The following is a 21,622-nucleotide window of genomic DNA, read 5'->3' as shown; positions in this document are numbered from 1 at the left end:
GTATTTGGTTCTGAATTTCTTCCAACAGCAGAAATGTGCTATGTAGCCCCCAAATCTCAGGCAGAAACTAGCTTTTCTTCTATCAAGTAATATAATTTTGTCTAGAAATGTCACTAAGTAAACAATCTTAAGATCAAAAGAAAGCCGTCATCAAAGTATATACATAAACCAGTAATTCAGCTCTGATTATATGCTAACATAGTTACAATTAGAAAAACAAAATAGTGTGAATCCTTTCTGACAATGTATTTTATGGGATTGGTAGTCAGAAAGTCATTTGATGTGGAAGAAGTTCATGCAAACTTTGCTCATTCTTAATTTTTATTTCCTTGTACTTTTGGATTATATTTGCTGCATTTTATTATGATTCCATCCTGAATTAGGGGCCCAGAAAAAAGACATCATAATTTAGCTTCCTACCGAATGCAGAGAGCCAATTCATTATTCAGTGAACAAAGATCTCTATCATGTTCCCTCAGAACAAGCATTTCATATGTATTCTTAGTTATCAGTAGCCATGCTTAGTATAATCCATACAGTAGCTTTGATAATTCCACAGCAAAAAAAAAAAAAAGTAAGATAAATTATATAAAATAAATTTATAAATTCAGCTATACTTGTAGTTCCATAGACCATTCTTGAGTTCACTAATAATATTGGAGTGCTTTCATATTTATTTTGGCAGAATTTTCAATTTCATGTGTGTATCTTCAATAATCTTTAATTGTTATTGAGTGAAATAGTGAGATAACAATCTTTAAAAAGCTGCATACATCCATTATGTGGATAGAATCACTGTTTATTAATCATATGCATTCATGATAAGAAAATTATGACCTATTTCCCCCCAATTTTTTTCTTTTCTCCTCCCAATTTTATTGAGGAATGATTGGCAAATGCAATTGCATATATGTAAAGTGTACAATGTGATTGTGATGATTTGATAAACTCATCAAATCATTGTGGACTGATTGCCAAGATCAAGATAATTAACACATCCATCACCTCACATAGTTAACATAGTTAACTCGTGTGTGTGTGTGTGTGTGTGTGTGTGTGTGTGTGTGTGGTGAGGACACTTAAGATCTACTCCCAATATTGTATTATTAGCTATAGTCACCATGCTATACATTAGATCCCCAGAACTTATTCTTTTTATAACTGAAAATTTGTAGCCTTTGACCTACATCTCCCCATTTCCCTGTTCCCACACCCCCTGGTAACCACCGTTCTATTCTCTGATTCAATTAAATTGGAATTTTTTTTTTTTTTTTTAATAATCCACATACAGGTGATAGTATACAGTATGTGTCTTTGTCTGATTTATTTCACTTAGCATAATGTCCTCCAGGTTCATCTGTATGGTTGCAAATGACAGGATTTCCTTTCTTTTTATGGTTGAATATCGTGTATATGTGTGTGTGTGTGTGTATATTGATAATATATAGATACATATCAATATGACATGATATATATCAATATTCATATATCTCAATATATATATCACATTTTCTTTATCCATTCGTCTGTCAAAGGACATTTAAGTTGTTCTCATATGTTAGCAACTGTGAAGAAAGCTGCAATGAACATTAGGGCACAGATATCTCTTCAAGATAACTGATTTCATTTTTTTCAGATATATACCCAAGAGTGAGATTGCTAGATCATGTGGTAGTTCTATTTCTAATTTTTTTAGGAACTTCCATATTGTTTTGCAAAGTGGCTGCACCCATATACATTCCCACCAGCAATGCACAAAGGGTTTTTTCTTCTCCACGTCTTTGCCAACATTTGTTATCTCTTGTCTTTTTGATAACAGCCATTCTAAAAGGTGTGAGGGGATATCTTATTGTGTTTTGATTTGCATTTCCTGATGACTAGTGATGCTGAGCACCTTTTCATGTACACATTGGCCATTTGTATGTCTTCTTTGGAAGAGCATCTATTTAAGCCCTTTGCCCATTTTTAAATTGGATTATTTGATTTTTTTTGCTACTGAGTTTTATTAGTTCTATATATATTTTGGATACTAGCTCCTTATCAGTTACATGATTTGCGAATAGTTTCTCCCATTCTGTTGGCTACCCTTTCAATTTATTTTCTTACCTATTTTTTAATTGTGTCTAATTTCACAAAACATTATTTATGTAACACACATGTTACATGTATGTATACACATATGCTTTTTTGTTGAGATGTGTGATCATTTAAGCAGAAAAGTGTAATGGCTTTTGAAGAGAAAGACATAGAAGACTGAATCAAATTTTTATATATTAGTTATGAGGTGAAAATAAGTACAGTAAATTATAAGTAAATTGGCAAAAAAAAGAAATACTTAAATGACCAGCATGGAGATTAATAAGGTAGTAAGGCAAGAAAGAACTCCAACTGGTTTCTCTAAATAAATTCAAGGAGTCTGATGAGTATTACTGCAACAGAAGGACACATGAAAAATAGCATTTTTTTTCATATAGTACATCCTGAACAAATATTTGTGAGTACCTACTGTGCATCAGGCATTACGGATGAAAGGACACATTTCCAGCCTCCAAGGTGTTTACAGCACAGAAAATTGAAACCACACAAAGAGAAAAATTTTAAACTATATGATAGTAGTAAAATATATACACACAGGAATACAGAGAGAGGAATACCTTGGTGTGCCTGGAAGAATCAAGGAATCTTCAGGTATGAGGAGTCTTGCAGGCAGAGAAATTGGGGACTTTATAGACAGAGGAAAAAGCATGTGTGAAGTCCCAGAAAAGTTAGAGGTAGTATGTCTTTGAGAAGTTAAAGCACTTTTGATTGCTGGAACAAAGTAGAATCCTAATCGTGACGAATCACCTTGTCTGATAACAATAGTATATACAACGAAGCATGTTGAGCAAGGTACTAGCATGATTAGAGATGTTAGAAAAATCCCTCCTAAGGTGGAGTGGAGAATGGTTTGGAGGAAAAGAGTACACTAAGAATGTGTTAGCAACAGTCTGGAGGGTATGGTAAAGGCAGGTGTAGCAACAGATCATGATGGAATGTGATTCCAAAAAGTGACCCTGGTGCTGTGGTGGTTGATTTCCTAAACATTTCTATGGAAGAGAAAATGGAGACCCATTAGAGGTAAAACAAGACCTATGTAGACTTTAACATTAAAGTGAAGATAGTTGGTGCATAGTAAATGTATTCTTTATTCTCAGACAAATCATTGTCATGTGTTTTTTAGGAATTAAGCTATAGATTTATGGTTCTATAATCCTCTGGAAAGATTAAGTTGAAAATCCGTATAATTCACATACTACTCTCTCAGGGTCACACTGTTTCCTAAACTTGAGGAAAAAGATGATGGGTAACTTGGACAGTAAATCAGTGCAGGGGGTGGGGAAGAAGGCCAATTGCTATCTACTCATTGAGCAATACTGTTAAACAAATGATGTGTAAAGACAATTTGCATAATGTTTTTAAAACTAAAATTATTACAAAATGGGCAGCTTAGCTCAGTGCCTGGCTCAAAGTTAATGTCCAAAAGGTTTTCACAATCAATGAAAATCAAAGCAGCAGAACATTTAATTATTTTATTTCTTGAATTGCTAAAGAAAAATTATACATGAAAACTTACTGATATTGACATTATGAATCTATGCTCCATCCCCCTGAAATCAGTGAGCGATGTGCCTAAGTCCATATTTCCCTCTAGAGCTAAGCCATGTGATTGTGTGTTTTGAGTGTATCTTTGCATTTGGACATGTATCCATGTGAATAGACGCATGAAAATGTTAACTCTTATTTAGGTCACTACCTGAAACATGAAGTCAGTAAGAACACACACCCTTGCACACACTCATTTTTGTCTTGCTTTAAATGCTTAAAGACCAAATGGAAAAAGAGTTATTTCTACTCTGAAAACATCATTTGAATTTTATCCTCAGGGGCATGTACCCTAGAATGACATCACCAAAAAATAATAATAAAATAAGATTAAGGAAATGGACAATATTCAGGAACAAGTCATACCAAGGCAGGGATGGCTGATAATCAATTAGTATGGACACAGTCCTAAGGCAGAAATGCTAGCTGTATGCATAGTATGTCCCTCTAGAGGCAAATATTCATTCACCTGCCAAAGATATTTATTAAACTTACAAAGTACTAGAACTGCAATTACGTAACAGAAATTGTACTTCAGTCAAAAATATCTTGGGTCATTTTATATAGACACGTATGAAGGATTTCAAGGCATACATTTACTGCTAAAGTTAGAAGTAATATTCCAGAAATACAAAGTACTGACTTTGGAATTATTATGTAATAGGCAAGAGAATCCCTAATGTCAAAAGAATATAGCTGCTTCCTCCTTTTCAAATAGTGGATTGATGTTACCAATGATGAGAATGTTTGGCTACACTGAGCAGTCCAAGATTCAGAAGCTAGGGTCATTCCACAACCTTCCCCACACACCCCATTAAATCTATGTTCTATTCTCTGGCAGCTGTTTTTGCCATTTATGTTAAAAGCAGATGGGGAAAATGCAAAGGACTGTCAGTTTTATTGCCATGTATAATCAACATCTGGGCTGTATGTTACAGATACAATCAATCCAAACTCATACTTTACTGGTGTTGTAAAACCTTTTTGAGTTCTTAAGACAGTTTCCAAAGTTGAAAAAAAATGGTATATTTTAATCATATGGATCATGGAAGTTACAACATTATATATTTTTTCGGCCTCCATGTGAAGGATGTATGCATGTATGTGTGTAATACATAATTGCTGAGCGATCTGCAAATCTGCTGATTTGTTTAAAATGTGTTTTTCCATCGTATATGTTTATTTCCTCTTAGAGATCAAATCATGTATCGGGATTTACTTCTTTATATAATCTGTGTGTGTGAAACTCATATGTGTTGTAGACATTATATAGTGCTGTTTATTATGTATGTGATTACATAGATACCCATGTATATCCCCATATTTTTATCTTTTCACTATTTTTTATGCAAGAAAAACATTTTTTCTATATCTCATATTTTTACAAAAACATAGTTTATAGGAGGTTTTATTTTCCTCATGTTTTGGAAAGAGAAACTGAGAGAAGCAAATTAATTTTTGCAAGGGCCACAGAACTTATCAGTGGCTGTAAAGCTCATACTTTTAATCACCGAACTATACATTTGTATTTTTATGTATACACATATATAAAACATAATGCCTCGTGGAAAGAGCTGTTTCACTTTGGCATGTGGATATCATTTTATATGGTTTGTCAACATAATTTAATTTGAAAAATATTGAAAATAATTCCTGAGAATTGAGCACTAGTGAGCTGAATGGGTCATTTAAAATAAACTAATATTGTTTAATATCTCATAAATGGTTTCAGAACTAGTTGGGATTTTTGAATTCCTGAATTGCACTATGTTGTATACTCTACTGATGTAAGACCTGCTTGTCAATAACCATAGCAGAGTATTTTAAGTCACAGAGCTCAGTTATACCTGCACATCATTTCCATGTTGTAAGGGCCTACAGGATTCGAACAGAGAGATTTATTGATAATTTTCCATTTTCTATACTCTTTAAAATAGGCACCAGAAAGTGGCATGTGTTGGTTGGAGTTCATTCCTGAGAAACTCTCTTAAGTGTGAATACATGCATGATTTATTTAAAACAAAACAAAACAAAACAAAACAAAACAAAACAGTAATTGAGAACAAGAAAAAAGGATGTATGTGAGTGAGGAGAAAGGTTTTTATTGGTTAAACATACTGTAGTGTTGAACTTTTTGATGGAGGAGTTATAAAATTGTCCCCATTTTCTTATCTCATTGAACTTTTCACTAAAATTTCCTTGTGATTTTGATGAAGTGGTAACAGCAGGTTGCTTTTATATACTATACCCTCCCCCCCCCCCCCCCACACACACACAGAGTGATAAAATGTTTAGGAATTGTTCATACACATTCTGTGGAGAAAAAGGTTTGGGCTACTTTTACATGAAAAAGGCTTCCATACGGTATGTGGTTGATAGAATTTTCTTCTTCCCTTACTGAGTTTTCTAAATATATTTTTACTTTGAAATTCAAAATATTGCATTTTCTTTTTATGAAGGACTAACATTTGGAACGCTCTTAATTATGGTGGATTTTATCCACAGCAGATATATCTCGGCCATTATCTGTTTTTGTAACCCTGGTATGGTTTTAATTAGATTCTTCATGGAACAATGGATTCAAATTTGCACTCTATAAAATTCATCAGATTTTATGCTATTAAAATAGAAGATTGTGGGATAGCAAAGATAGAAAATGTACATTTCATTTACTTGTTTTTTTACCCTTCACCTGAATAATATATTTCTTCCTTATTTTTTATAACCTGGTTTAAGTACCATCCCCACTTTTCTATAAAGTATGGACACCATGTGATATGTGTGTTGCTTACAGTTTTAAAAATATATTCTTAAGTTCTTCTAATGAAGCGTAAGGTCCTGGAGATCTGAAAGTTTAAAGAAAGTACACATTAATTTATTGTTTGCCAACTAAAGAAGACAAAATGGACATTTTGAAACATTTTAAAATTTATTGGTTGACATCTGTCAGTGGTAGAATATTTTCTTGCTTGAGAATCTGTCTGTTTGAATGAAGGAGGCAATTATGCTTTGCCTTAATGGACTGCTGGTACAGTGCCATAAAAACCAATTAGCTGCTGAGTCAGTGTAAATAACCATGTAAGCTCTGTTTCAAATACTTTTTCTTTTTTAACAAAAAAGGTTGGAAGCAAATAGATAAATAAAGAAAAGCAAGCAAATCCATTTTATATGTCATCGTTCAGCCTTCTGTTGCATATGTTCTAAATGAAATGGTTTGCAATGTGAAGGTTAACTATGGTACGTTGCAAGAATGATTGATACATGCAACAGCACTGTATTATGTTTGAATTACTATTTTTGCATGTAAAATTTAACACTGTTTCATCATGAATTCTCCTTGTTTTATAACTTTTTGTGCATGCATTTTCTAAAACATATATATAGCCTCACTTATATATCTTTTGTTTGCTTTAGTTGGAATATTTATCAATGAAATTAATTGCAGATTAGACACATCTAAATTTAGTTGCTACAATAAAATGTATTTGAGTGCCATTAGGACAATTAGTGATCATTATAAGTATTCTGGATTTAGAGACTTTAAAATAATAAATGAATTTTAAACTTTCTAAGGAAGCTCTTCAGTTATATATGATAGTAGAATTAATTTGGCCACATTTGTGAATTAATGTCATTGATATTTCAATGCTGAATATGTCATTTTTTAAAACTTGTACTAAACAAATTAATTGGAAATGTAATAGCAAAATTAGATGCCTATCAATAAAACTTCCATAAGGGTATAAACATGTTTCTTCCAATCACCATTGAATTCCATTCATATAGTATATTTTGCACAGGTAGAATACAAAGGGTGAATGAATGAATGAATGAGTGACTACTGGTTTTCTTATTTTCAAGAACTTGAAATGATATTTATGAAAAGTAATCATATGAACTAGTTTTGCATCACTGTTTGCATTGAAAGAAATCTTCTAGATGCTAAGAATTTTTATTTTTTCTCATCATAGCTTTACATTATTTTGAGCTAGTCTTTAACAAAATGAAACGATTCTTCATTGGCCCAGATTTGTAGAAAGTCATCTAGTCAATAGTCTTGCATCTATAGCTTGCTTTCACTGTATTTTCATTGATTACATTTTAAACTTCTTAAAATCTAACTACAAGAAGGGATCACAGCAAAAAAAAAAAAAAAATTAAAAAATGTGTCTCTAAACCATCAATCTATAACATTCTGATCAATAGTGTAACAGTGAAATGATTTAAATGTCCTTTGTTATATTTAGAGATTTTGAAAAAAGTACCCTTTCTCCAGACCTAGATAAATAATCCAGATGCCAAATCTATATTTTCTTCATACAATTTATTTCTTGTCTTCTGGGGTAAATCTGCCCCTTAGGAGCCAACAAACCTGGTGGAGGAGGGATATGTGAAAAATGACTAGAATGTAGTGAGATAGAGCAGAGGCACAGAGAAGAGAATGCCCTTGGATGTATAAAGAAAGATACAACTAACCTTACCTGAGAAAATAAAGTAAGGCTTCAGGAGGAGGCCATGCTTCAGTTGTCTTAAGACAACTAAGCCATGTTATTAATAATCACGTAAAATTATTACTAACCTAAATGGCCAATAATAGAGAATGATTAATTAATGATGGTCCATTTTGATAATTAAGTGTTATAAAAACATTAAAAATAACATCTCCCAAAATACTTAACAGTATTAGGACAACATGTATGGTATGATATTTGATATAAAGTATACAACTAAAAATTCTCTATACAGTAAAACTTCAAAGATCTAAAATAAATATATATAAAAAATTAAATTTTCTTCCTTATATATTTTGTAAATAAACTTGAATTTATCTTTAATGTGAACAGAATAATTTCTGCTTTTTGGAGGGAAAGAATTATAACTAAATTACAGAGAAATAATTACCTTCTGTGTGAGAGAGGAAGGAAGGGACAGTAACTTGGGGAATAACTGAGTTCAGAGGATTGGAAAGCAAATCCAGAGATTGAGACAGGGAAGAGAACCAGAGGTGCATGGTAACGCATCCAGGGAAGAAGTGTTGTTAGCACTATCAGATGCTACAGGGAGTTTAAGAGCAATGATGACTGTGGATACCCATTGCATGTAGAGATGAGGAGGTCAGTGTGAACCCTGAGGCTGTTGAGGAAAGCCTGAAACTAAAGAAGGGTTTTGGAATCAGAAAAGACCGAAATGTAGGCATTTCTACTTAACCTTCTGGGGATATTTTGTTTGTTTTGATTTGATGTTCATTAAATGTTGCTGATACATATATCCTCATTCACATTCAGTTTTTACCAACATTCAATAAAACATGAACCAATGTATATGGCACATGTAGAGTCAACATATATATATATTGTTGTTGTATTTGTATATGTATATAAATATGCCAATATAAACATGTATACCTAAATATATTTGTATATATATTTTTTAATCCAGGCAGGAAAATGAAGCTCATGCTAGGTATTTTAACAGAGAGATTTAATATAAGGGATGAAATTAAGCAGTTGTGAAGGTGACACAGAGAACAGAAAGCTGCCTCCACATCCAGGTCTACAAAGATCTAAGAAGAAAAGAATGTTGTACAAAGTCAGGAGGTGGCCCCAGCAGGAGCTAAAATTAGGAAGGAGATGAGACCACTGCTGGGGACATCCCCTGAGACAGAGGAAGGGAGAATATCCTGGCTTCTTGCTTCATCCTACCTTCAGTTTCTACCAGTGCCTCTCATTGGCCAAATTCCACAAAAATCAGTTGGCAAGTGAGCCTGGGATTATGTGGTTCCCAAGAGTCAGCCTCTGGGATACAAAGAGAAGAGGGGAAGGGATGGGAAATGTTTATTATAATGTTCACATGGATAGAAATGAAGCTGAGGGGCAATGTTTTTGATGGATACGATACTGAAGGAAATGTATTTGTGTGATTCATAACTTAGTGGGTAAAATCGTGTCTTTCTCTGAAAACATAACCATAGATTTATTTTCAACTGATTTTGGTGCGTGATCAAAACCACTTCAGTTGTGTTTTGAATGCGCTTTGCTGCAGTGGTTTTCGCACGAAGTATTCAGAGTCCAGCCAGTCTTACCGAAAAGTACCTATGGTATTTAATGGATTGGAATTTAAGATTTACCTCATAAGAAGCTGCAAAATTAATTTTCTGGGCATAACAGCATTTTTAATCTATAATATGTTTTCTGTAGAGGAGATAAAAGGTTTATAAAACTTAATATTCAACAGCAATTTCCTTTGTGGAAGAGTTATAATTGTCTTTGAAACATGTTAAACATCTGTTCAGTGTTATACATATTTCTCATACTGATATAAAGGTTATTTTCATGTACTTCCAAGTTAGTTTCTTACAGGTACTTTCTCTTTTATACAAAGTCCAGACTTAAATATTAATGGACCTGTAATGCCTAAAAATCAGGATATTTTTATTCATTTTATAATTGCCTTGTTTTTATTCCCAATCATGCCCCACATTTAGAGCACAGCACAATTAATTTTAGTACTTATTTTTGAGGAAAAAAAGAATCACTCACGAAGAGCATCAACGTGGCTTCTTGACATGCATCCTGGGCTTGAATTAAACATCCCTGAGAGCTCACGTTTCCATTTAAAAATTGAATTTTTTCATTGCAGACGTTTGGAACAGAACTCAATCAAGGTCATCCCTCCTGGAGCTTTCTCACCATATAAAAAGCTTAGAAGAATGTGAGTGAATAATATTCTAGAATATATGTAATTTTAAAAATTATACAGGTCATGACCGTGCAGACATTCACTTAAGTATGAATATTTGAATGTTTGACAGCTTAAATATTAAGTGATGTGACTATCCGATTGCTAGTTTTATAATACTGTGATGTTAAAAGCTAAACTATGTAATATTTTAACGTTCTCTGTAATTTAACATATTGATTCACACCCGCATGAATTTATGTGATCAATATAGTATGCAGTCAAATCTTAGATGTTCTATTTTCAAAAATAAGACATGGCAGCTTTTATAATAATTTAAGAAAAGAGCCAGTAATTGATTTAAAAGTCTGATTTTTTTTTTTTAATTTAAGATGCTTCAGATGTTTTATGTTGCAAATTTTATACATGTATTAATAGGTGCAAAATGGACATGTAAAGGCAGTAAATAGCTTTCTCCTGCAGTAAATCCTCACTGACATTCTATTTAATTTAACCTAACCCTATTTCTAATCTTAGTGACCTGAGCAATAATCAGATCTCCGAACTAGCACCAGATGCTTTCCAAGGACTACGCTCTCTGAATTCACTGTAAGTATTGACCACGTCGCCAAAGGAAAGCAGAATATGCAACTAATACTGGGTCCATCTTTTACAAATTTGGATTTAAGAAAAAAGAACCCTTTAATTTTTTGTCATGAATTATTAATAATATTCATTATTATTAATCTTAATGAGTTTCATCATTTTCATGGAAGACTGCTACCTGTCACTAAAATCAGCCCATTTTTAAGGGTATATATTTTAGGATTTGATAGTTTTGCTATTTAGAAAGCAAGGGGAAGAGCCTCTAAATTATTCTGTATTTATATTATAATTACTGACAGCTTTTTGTTTCTGAAATATAGCTGGAATGTGTATTTTGGAACACTCTGGTCATTGTTATATTTATAAGCCTCAAGCCAGCAGCCACTCTGTCCTGAGGGAAATATTAGTCCCCTCAGAACGATGCTCAGTGAGGTCTTATGGAGGGAACAGTTGAAGACGTGCAGTGAGAGGCCCCCTCAACTCCCTGCTTCATCTCCTTAAGACTTCCTTGAAAGAACCAGCTTTAATCTCTCAAAGAACAAAGATAATAAAAGTATGACGGCTTTTTAACATCAAAAGGACTTTCAGAGAGATAACTATATAAATTAAAATTATTGTAAAATAAATGGATAAAGGCTGCTATTCTTTCGAATTTGTAAAGGAATCTTCAGAAGTCCACCAGGTACAGTCAACTTGAGTTCAGATTGTAACTTTAAAATTTGAACATGGAGGCTCGCATGTATTTTCCTAAGAGTTGGAGCTTAGAGAAGGGTTCTTATTGTTATCAATGACTGCAGAGCTCTTGAGAATTTCAGAAGGCAGTGGTGGCCAGCGGGAGGTCCATGATACACATGTGTAAGGCCCAGATAAACATCTAGGGCTCATGCAGCACTCCACACTCAGTCATCCCTGGGGAGGAATAGACAGAAGTGGTCATCCGGGCACATGGAGACCCAGGTTGCTGTGCCGGTCTGCTCAGAAAACTATAGTTTTCTTTGAAGAAAGAAAATGGAATCTGCCTAGGTTCTTTTTTGTTGTGGATGTTAACCACCTCTGGAATTAACCAGAGGAAGTCCAAGACCTGGGGAACAATTGTCGGCCGAAAATGTAGAATGTAGACCGGTGTTGCTCTTAGACTGAGCTGGCAGATTCTAAAATAACAAAGATTAATGTAAAACTCCATTAAATTATTCAATCAGATGGCCCATGAATTACGGGGTATGCCACTCTGGACGGTCATATTGTCCAAAGTAAATAGAGACAACCTTCCATCCACACAAAAGGACAGAGCGAAAGTCAAGTCATTGTACCAATCCCTGGTCCGTCAGGTATCTGTGCCTCAAAGATAAGTAGTAAAATGTCAAAAGAGAGAAATGTTTGGAGAATTCTTATTAATAGCAGTTTTGCTGACAGTTTACTGTTAAGTTCTATTGTCTTAATGCTAGTTGACACATTCTGGTTGTGAGAATTAAAATAACTGATAAAAAAGAAATACAATAAATTTAAAAAGTAATAGACCATAATTTTATATATGTGTTATTATATATTTATAATTATATATAATATATAAGTTCTATGTACTTATACATTATGTTTAATATGACAGTGTATTTATTACCTACAAAGATATATATTTTATTGTATTATAAATAATGTATTTATAAATATTGTATATTTTACATTATTGACATAGCAATGTTATATTAATATATATTATATTTATTAATAAACACTTAGTTACAACTAATGATTATATTATAAATTATTATATACTTATCCATATAAATATAATAGACTCATAGCAAATAGTAAAAGAAATAAAATGTGTAAAGCAATGTACTTGCTGAATTGAGATTTTAATCTTCATGACCAGAACTCTCATGTACAGTTTTTTTCAGAAAGCCATAACAAAGCATGATTTTTCCTTATGGAACTGACTTTTAGTCAGCGAATTAAATCACTGGGGAATTCCTAGTTCAAAACCTAGTCATATACAGAAGAGTGGGAACTGTTTTCCAGAAATGCAACACCAAATACTACCCTATAATGTCAGAAAACAGACGTTTTTAGGGACACCTTGGGTGGCTCAGTCAATTAAGCATCAACTCTTGATCTCAGCTCAGGTCTCCATCTCAGAGTTGTGAGTTCAAGCCCCATGTTGGGCTCCATGCTGGCTGTGGAGCCTACTTGAAAAAAAACAAAAACACAAACATGTTTATTGAGAGAATCAAACAGCTGTGCAATCCTAGAGAAAGTCCACGTGCTGTAACTGGTAGCATTTTCCTCATTGTGTTCACATTTTGAATTGACCCTCCAAAGATTAATTTATACCTCTTATAAAGTATACAACTGTCCAGACTCACAATAGCTTTTTTTTTTTTTTTTCATTTCACCACAATCCTACATTCCACAGAGATGTGGGACCCTATTGTGTCCTAGACCCTCTTCAAGGCCCTGGGGATTCACGAGTGAACAAAATACAGAAACTCCTCTCTCGTGGAGGTGACCAATGATAAACTAGATACTGGTCAGAAGATATAGTGTATCTGATGATTAAGAGTGCTGTGAAGTAAGGGGCGCATGGGTGTCTCAGTCACTTAAGCATCTGAGTTTTGATCTCAGCTCAGGTCTTGATCTCAGGGTTGTGAGTTCAAGCCCCACATGGGGCTCTGCACTGAGTATGAAGCCTACTTAAAAAAAAAAAAATTCTCTGAAGGAAAATAAAGAAAGCAGAAGTGATAAGGAGGCCAATGGGGAGGAGAGATGAAATTTTAAACAGGAAGGTCAGCAGAGGCCTCCCAAGAAAATGATATTGGGCAGGGAGACCTGAAGACTCGAATTGTAGGAGTGAGTTGTGCAGATACATGAAGAAAGAGCATTCGAGACCAAAAGAACAGCTAAACTCTAAGGCCCTGAGATGAGAGTATGCTGAGTGTTTCAAGAAAGAGCAAGAAAAAAAATGTGACTGGAAGTGGGGCAGATGGTTGAAAATGAAATAATGCAGAGGTTGTGGTTGTGGTTGTTGATAACAGCAAGGTCTAGGACACAACCATGAGGACAGAGGGACAAAACAGGTTGATAGATAACAGGTTTGTGGGAAAAGAATAGGGTTGGAGATCGTAATGTAATAGTGAGGGCTTAAGTCTTTGGAAAGGAGTACAGTGACGGGGGTTTGTGGGTAACTGCGGAAGCCATGCAAATCAGCGACACTACCTTTTTTTTTTTAAATCCAGTTTTTACTTCTACAGGCTTCTCTTACATGTCTTTCTAGAACATACTCAACTACATAGGCAGTTTAATTGAATCAATGTATTTACTAAAGAAGCGAAAATAATTAAGGATGATATGATGCCAGATTTTATTAAATTAAAAAAAAACATTTTAAATTGTTAATCACCAAAATAGTATACCTTAGAGAAAAATGAACCTGATTTATTGAATATTTTAAGGTCTCTCCTACTAAATAATTGCATTAGCATTTATTTTTATTAACATTAACATTATTTTATTGCATGTTATTATGTTATACTATTAGTATATTTTATTATTAATATAACATATATTAAAGACAAAAAAGCATTCAGAATACATGTGTCTTTTGAATGATTTCATACTCAGGGCTTTTACTGCTGTCATTGTGACAACAACAGTATTTCTATAATATTTAACAATGATTTCTTAGGAATTCAACATATTAGTGTACTAGGCATTGTCTGTACACATCTTCTATTGTTTCCCATTTACTGGTTGGAAACATCATTTTATATCACAAAATAAAAAAGTGCTGTAGTAGCACAGCATAGTGACTAAGCATAGAGCCTTTAGCACACTAAGTGGCTGCCAGCACAGAGCCCGATGCAGGGCCTGAACTCACAAACTGAGATTGTGACCTGAGCCGAAATCAAGAGTCGGATGCTTAACTGACTGAGCCACCTCGGTGCCCTGGGACATTTTTTTTTTTCTCTCTCTTTGGTAGTAACTGTCTTCTGCCAGATTTCAACAAGAGCAGGAGAATTCAAAGACTGGCCACCGGCTGTTGCTGTTTCCTACTATCCTACTCTCCTACTATTGAAACTCACTAGGGTGAAACTAGGCTTAGAATTCTTTGCCTTTTGTCTGGCAGCAGGTACAAGAGCTGCTTAAGGTTTCCTTAAGATTTCCCTATTGGTCCAATGGGCTATAAAGTAATTCTCGATCAGCATACTCGTATCCTGGAGGCCGTATGTTGAATATAAGTGATGTGTAAGAAAACCGGAGAGAAGTTACCCAGTTTGTCACTGCTCGTATTTGGATGACATTATCCAGACCCCTCAGGTATTTATTTTCCTTTCAGCTGAATTCATTTTCATCTTTCAATTTCTTTTAAAATTTTCTTTCCCTCATAGGAATGCAGCACAAAGTCTCACTGGCCTCCTTGCACTTTATATCTTTATGTAATGACATGCCTTTGTCCCATTTTTATGGATTTTGGCCTTATTTTCTTGATTCTCATCCAGCTTCTCTGTCCCGGTCTTTGGTTTTTTTATATTTTTAAGTCATTTTTCCTTGCTACCAGTTGGATCTCACTGCATATAAGAAAACTGTACCAGGGGCACCTGGGTGGCTCAGTCGGTTGGGCGTCCGACTTCGGCTCAGGTCATGATCTCACGGTCCGTGAGTTCGAGCCCCACGTCGGACTCTGGGCTGACAGCTCAGAGCCTGGAGACTTTCGGATTCTGTGTCTCCTTCTCTCTCTGACCCTCCCCTGCACATCCTCTGTCTCTCTCTGTCTCAAAAATAAATAAATGTTAAAAAAAAAACAACAACTGTGCCAGCTCTACTATTGCTATACCTTTCTGTAGAGAAATCTCATCCCATAACATTTACTGTTTCTTTATGATAATATTTTATGATTGGCAGTCCACATACCCAATAATGACTACATAGATTTCCTTCATCCTTTTGTGATTCCCCCCATATTTATTTCCCTATGTACCCAAACTGTCTCATTAACAAAAAACATCTATTTTTTTAACATGATCTTAAAGAAAACAACGATTTGTTGGAATAAAATGTTTCACAATATAATAAGACACATCTCCTAACCAGTCCTCCATTCATGTTATTTGAGCCAACTTTTAAGGCAAAAGTCCCAAATGAAAAACCTGCTAAATTATTTGCCCCTTTATTCTTTTTTCCCTTTTATTTTTTTAAATTTTATTCCAGAATAGTTAACAATACAGGATTATATTATTTTCAGGTGTAAAATATAGTGTTTCAATAATTCTATACATTACTCGGCGCTCATCATAAGTTCTTGATCCCCTTCACCTATTTCACCCATCCCCCCACCCACATCCTTTCTGGTAACTGTCAGTCCGCTCTTTGTAGTTGAGAGTATGTTCTTTAGTTTGTCTTTTTTCTTTTAACTTTTTTTTAAACTTTATTTTGAGAGACAGAGGGACAGAGACCAAGAGAAACAGAGAATGTGAGCAGGGGAGGGGCAGGGAGAGAGAGAGAGAGAGAGAGAGAGAGAGAGAGAGAGAGAGAATCCCAAGAAGGCTCTGCATAGCACAGAACCTGATGTGGGCTGGAATTCATAAACCGCGAGATCATGACATGAGCCGAAATCAGAGTCAGATGCTTAACCAACTGAGCCATGCTGGCAGCCTTGGTTTGTCTCATTTTTTTTATTTGTTCATTTGTTTTGTTTGATAAATTCCACACATGAGTGAAATCATATGGTATCTGTTTTTCTCTGACTGGTTTGTGTCATTTAGCAATGCACTGCCTAGATCCATCTATGTTCTTGCAAATGGCAAGATTTCATTCCTTTTTATGGTTCATACTCTATTGTGTCTATATATAGAGAGACACTATATATATATATACGTATATATGTATATATACACGTATATATACATATATACGTATATATATATATGTGTATATATATATATATATATATATATATATATATATGTAAAACCATCTCTTCTTTATCCATTTGTGTATTGATGGACACTTGGGCTGCTTCCATAGCTTGGCTATTGAAAATAATGCTGCTGTAAACATAGGGGTGCATATATCTTTTCAAATTAGTGTCTTGTATTCTGTTGGTAAATACCCAGTAGTGGAATTACTGGATCATATGGTAGTTCTATTTTTAATTTTTTGAGGAACCTCCATACTGTTTTCCACAGTGGCTGCACCAGTTTGCATTCCCAAAAACAGTGTGTGAGGGTTCCTTTTTCTTCACATTCTTACCAACACTTATTGTTTCTTGTCTTTTTAATACTAGCCATTTTAACAGGTGTGAAGCGATATCTCATTGTGGCCTTGATTTGTATTTCCCTGGTGATGAATGATGTTGAGCATCTTTTCATGTGTCTAGTGGCAAACTGTATGTCTTCTTGGAGAAATGCCTGTTCATGTCTTCAGCCCATTTTTTAATTTGGATTATTTGTGGGGTGTTTTTTTTTTTTTTTTGGTGTTGAGTTGTAGATGTTCTTTAGCTATTTTAGAAACTAACCATTTATTGGATATGTCATTTGCAAATATATTCTCCCATTCAATAGGTTGCCTTTAATTCTATTGATTGTTTCCTTTTCTGTGAACAAGCTTTTATTTTGATGTAGTCCCAATAGCTTATATTTGCTTTTGTTTCCCTTGCCTCGAGAGACATATCTAGAAAAATGTTGCTACAGCTAACATCAGAGAAATTCTTGCCTGTGCTCTTTTCTAGGAATGTTATGGTTTCAGGTCTTACATATAGGTCCTTTAACCATTTTTGAGTTTATTTTTGTGTCTGGTGTAAGAAAGTGGTCCAGTTTATTTATCTATTTTTTCCACATAACTGTCCAGTTTTCCCAAAAAGAGACTCTTTTTCCCAATACATATTTTTGCCTCCTTTGTAGAAGATTAATGGACATGTTAATAGTGGATTTCTTTCTGGGTTCTCTGTTCTACTGATCTATATGTCTATTTTTGTGCTAGCTCCTTACTGTTTTGACTGCTATAGCTTTGTAGTATATCTTGAAATCTGAGATTGTGATATTCCCAGTTTTTTTTTTGTTTGTTTGTTTATTTGTTGTTTGTTTTTCTCAAAATTTCTTTGGCTATTTGGGATCTTTTGTGGTTCCATATGAATTTTAGGATTATTTGTACTAGTTCTGTGAAAATTGCTCTTGGGATTTTTTTGATATGGATTGCATTAAATCTGTAGATTGCTTTAGGTAATGTGGGAATTGTAACAATATTTATTCTTCTAGTTCAGAGTATGGGGTATTTTTCCATTTGTGTTGTCTTCAGTTTCTTTCATCAACTTTTTATCATTTTCAGAGTACAGGTTTCTGCCTCCTAAGTTAGGTTTATTACTAGGTATTTTATTATTTTTGCTGCAACTATAAATGGGATTGTTTTCTTAATTTCTCTTTATGCTACTTGATTATTAATGTATAGAAATGCAACAGATTTATGTATATTGACTTTGTATCCAGTGACCTTATGGAATTCATTTATCTGTTTTAGTAGTTTTTTTGGTGGAATCTTAAGGGTTTTGTATACATAATATCATGTCATCTGCACAGAGTGAAAAATTTACTTTTTCTTTACCAATTTGGATGCCTTTTATTTCTTTTTCTTATCTGATTGCTGTGGGTAACACTTCCAGTACTATGTTGAATAAAAGTGGTGAGAGTGGACATCCATATCTTAGGTAAAGGGATCTCATTTTTTCACCATTGAGGATGATGTTAGCTGTGGGTTTTTCATAGATGGACTTTATTATATTGAGGTATGTTCCCTCTAAACCTACTTTGTTAAAGACTCTTATCATGAATAGATGTTGTAATTTGTCAAATGCTTTTTCTACATCTATTGAAATTATCGTATGCTTTTTATCCTTTCTCTTGTTGACGTGTTCTATTGTGTTGATTTGATTTGCAAATATTGAATCACCTTTGCATCCCAAGAATAAATCCCACTTGATCGTGGTAAATGATTTTTTTAATGTATTTTTGGATTCAGTTTGCTAATGTTTTGTTGAAGATTTTTGCATCCTTGTTTATCAGCATTATTGGCCTTGTAGTCCTCTATTTTGTAGTGCCCTTATCTGATTTTGGTATCAGAGTGATGCTGGCTTCATAGAATGAATTTAGAAGATTTCTTTCATCCTCTATTTTCTGGAGTTGTTTGAGAAGAATACGTATTAAATCTTTAAATGTTTGTTAGAATTCATCTGTGAAGCCATCTGGTTTTGGACTTCTGTTTGTTGGGAAGTTTTTTTTTTGTTTTGTTTTGTTTTGTTTTTTTTAATGATTCAATGTCATTGCTGCTAATTGGTCTGTTCACATTTTCTATTTCTTAAATTCTGCATATGAGTGAAATCATATGGTATTTGTCTTTCTCTGACTGACTTATTTCACTCAACATAGTATACTCTAGCTCTATCCACGTCATTGCAAATGGTGAGATTTCATTCTTTTTGATGGCTGAATAATATTCCATTGCATATATACACCACATTTCTTTATCCATTCATCAGTTGGTGGGCATTTGTGCTCTCTTCATAGTTTGCCTATTGTTAATAATGCTGCTACAAACATCGGGGTGCAGGTACCCCCTGGAGTCTGTATTTTTGTATCATTCGAGTAAGTACCTGTTAGTGAAATTGCTGAATCATATAGCAATTCTATTTTTAACTTTTTGAGGAACCTCCATACTGTTCTCCAGAGTGGCTGCACCAGTTTTCATTCTCACTCATAGTGCAAGATGGTTCCCCCTTCTTCGCACCTTATGTGGAGTGTAAGAAACAAAACAGATGACCATATAGAAGGGAGAGAAAAAGAGAGACAGAAACAAACTATAAAAAACTTATAAAGATAGCAAACTGAAGGTTGGTAGAGGGAGGTGGGTATGAGATAGACTACATGGGTGATGGATATTAAGGAGGATAGTTGTTGGGGTGCCTGGGTGACTCAATCAGTTATGCATTCAAGTTCAGCTCAGGTCATGATTTCACAGTTTGTGGATTTGAGCCCTGCATCAGGCTCTGTGCTGACAGCTCAGAGCCTGGAGCTGCTTCAGATTCTGTGTCTTCCTCTCTCTCTGTGCTTCCCCCACTCATGCTCTGTCTCTCAAAAATAAATTAAAAACATTAAACATTTTTTTTAATGGAGGGCAGTTGTTATGATGAGCATGGTGTGTTGTATGTAATTGATGAATCACTGGATTGCACTCCTGAAACCAATATTGCCATTGCACTGTATGTTAACTAACTAGAATTTAAATAAAATTTTGAAAAGAAACATTTTTTTCTTTTTCTCCCTGATTCAGTTTTGGGAGCTTATATATTTCTAAGAATTTATCCATTTCTTCTAGGTTGTCCAGTTTGTTCATATGTAATTTATCATCATATCCCTTTGTATTTCTGTCAGCTGTCATTTCTCCTCTTTGCTTCTGATTTTGTTTATTTGAGTCCTCTCTTTTTGGTGAATCTGTCTAAAGGTTTATCAGTTTCGTTGATCTTTTCAAAGAAGCAGCTCTTGATTTCATTGATCTCTTCTATTTTTTTAGTTTCTATTTAATATATTTCTCTATTCTTTTCTTTATTTATCTACTGGTTTGGAGTTTTGTTTACTTTTCTTTTTTTAGCTCCTTTAGGTGTAAGTTTAGGTTATTCATTTGAAGTTTTTCTTGCTTTTTGAGTAAGAAATATGCTGCTATCAACTTACCTCTTAGAATAGCTTTGCTGTATCCCAAAGGTTCTGGACTGTTGTGTTTACATTTTATTTTGTCTTCATGTATTTTTTTTTATTTTGTCTTTTATTTCTTTGTTGACTTATCCATTATTTAGTAGCATGTTATTTTACCTCCTTGTATTTGTGTTCTTTCCAGATTTTTTCCTTTTTTTAAATGTTTACTTTTGGGGGGAGGGGCAGAGAGACAGAGGGTGAGAGAGAATCCCAATCCGCTCTGACAGCACAGAGATAAATGCGGGGCTCAATCTTATGAACCATGAGATCATGATCTGAGCCAAAATCAAGAATCAGACGCTTAACCAACTGAACCACCCAGGAGCTCCCAGGTGCTTATAGTTGATTTCTAATTTCATAACTTGCTCCTTAATTCTTATATGGGTCCCCACAATTTATATGCATCCTATTTCCTTTTTATATTTCATTGGGTTCAAAATATGAAACTCCTTTAATATTCAAAATTGCTATTTTGGGTTCCTCTTTGAAATCATACTTGGCTCACTTCAGTTGTATTATTCTGGCACAAGGACAAGTGATGCATATTCAACAAACAACGGTTGCATTCAGTTTAATTGGACACCAAGCTTAGAACCTCGTAAAAGTTCCTGACACATAATAAGTATATGATATCTCTTGTTAAATTTAGTCAGTTGAATGATATTGCATTGAATGTCCTGAAATAGTGCCACCTTGATCTGCTCACGTGTGTTCCCATAAGGCCTCTGACCTTAAAAAAATGCATTTATTATTGCTTATCCTTTCTTAATTCCCTTACCTCTTTGATGCTAACAATACAGAGTTCTCTCTTTTTTTTCTTAGATTTTTAAAAATAGTTTTTCTCTAATTGATTTACCTTATTTAAAAGCATCTATATTCTGCACAAATGAACTTTTATGTTATATTATATAACTATACCACTGGGATCTATACAAGTAGAATGTCTCCTTACACAATATAGT

General features: G+C 34.1%; 1 protein-coding gene across 9 annotated transcripts in view; it reads left to right on the top strand.

Annotated features, from left to right (window-relative positions):
• Positions 1-21,622, top strand: part of SLIT2 (slit guidance ligand 2) — a 375,202-nt gene that overhangs the window by 252,401 nt on the left and 101,179 nt on the right. For all 9 annotated transcript variants that reach the window (XM_053901653.1, XM_019453603.2, XM_053901651.1 and 6 more), the window contains 2 exons: positions 10,282-10,353; positions 10,858-10,929. In XM_053901653.1, the coding sequence (XP_053757628.1) occupies positions 10,282-10,353; positions 10,858-10,929 (144 nt within the window). The remainder of the gene's footprint in view (positions 1-10,281; positions 10,354-10,857; positions 10,930-21,622) is intronic.

This window comes from Panthera pardus, unplaced genomic scaffold (genome assembly GCF_024362965.1).
Source record: "Panthera pardus isolate Hobbes unplaced genomic scaffold, ASM2436296v1 HiC_scaffold_13, whole genome shotgun sequence".
Taxonomy (NCBI): Eukaryota; Metazoa; Chordata; class Mammalia; order Carnivora; family Felidae; genus Panthera; species Panthera pardus.
Note: the sequence above shows the minus strand (reverse complement) of the source record. Positions and strands in the feature narration are given on the sequence as shown.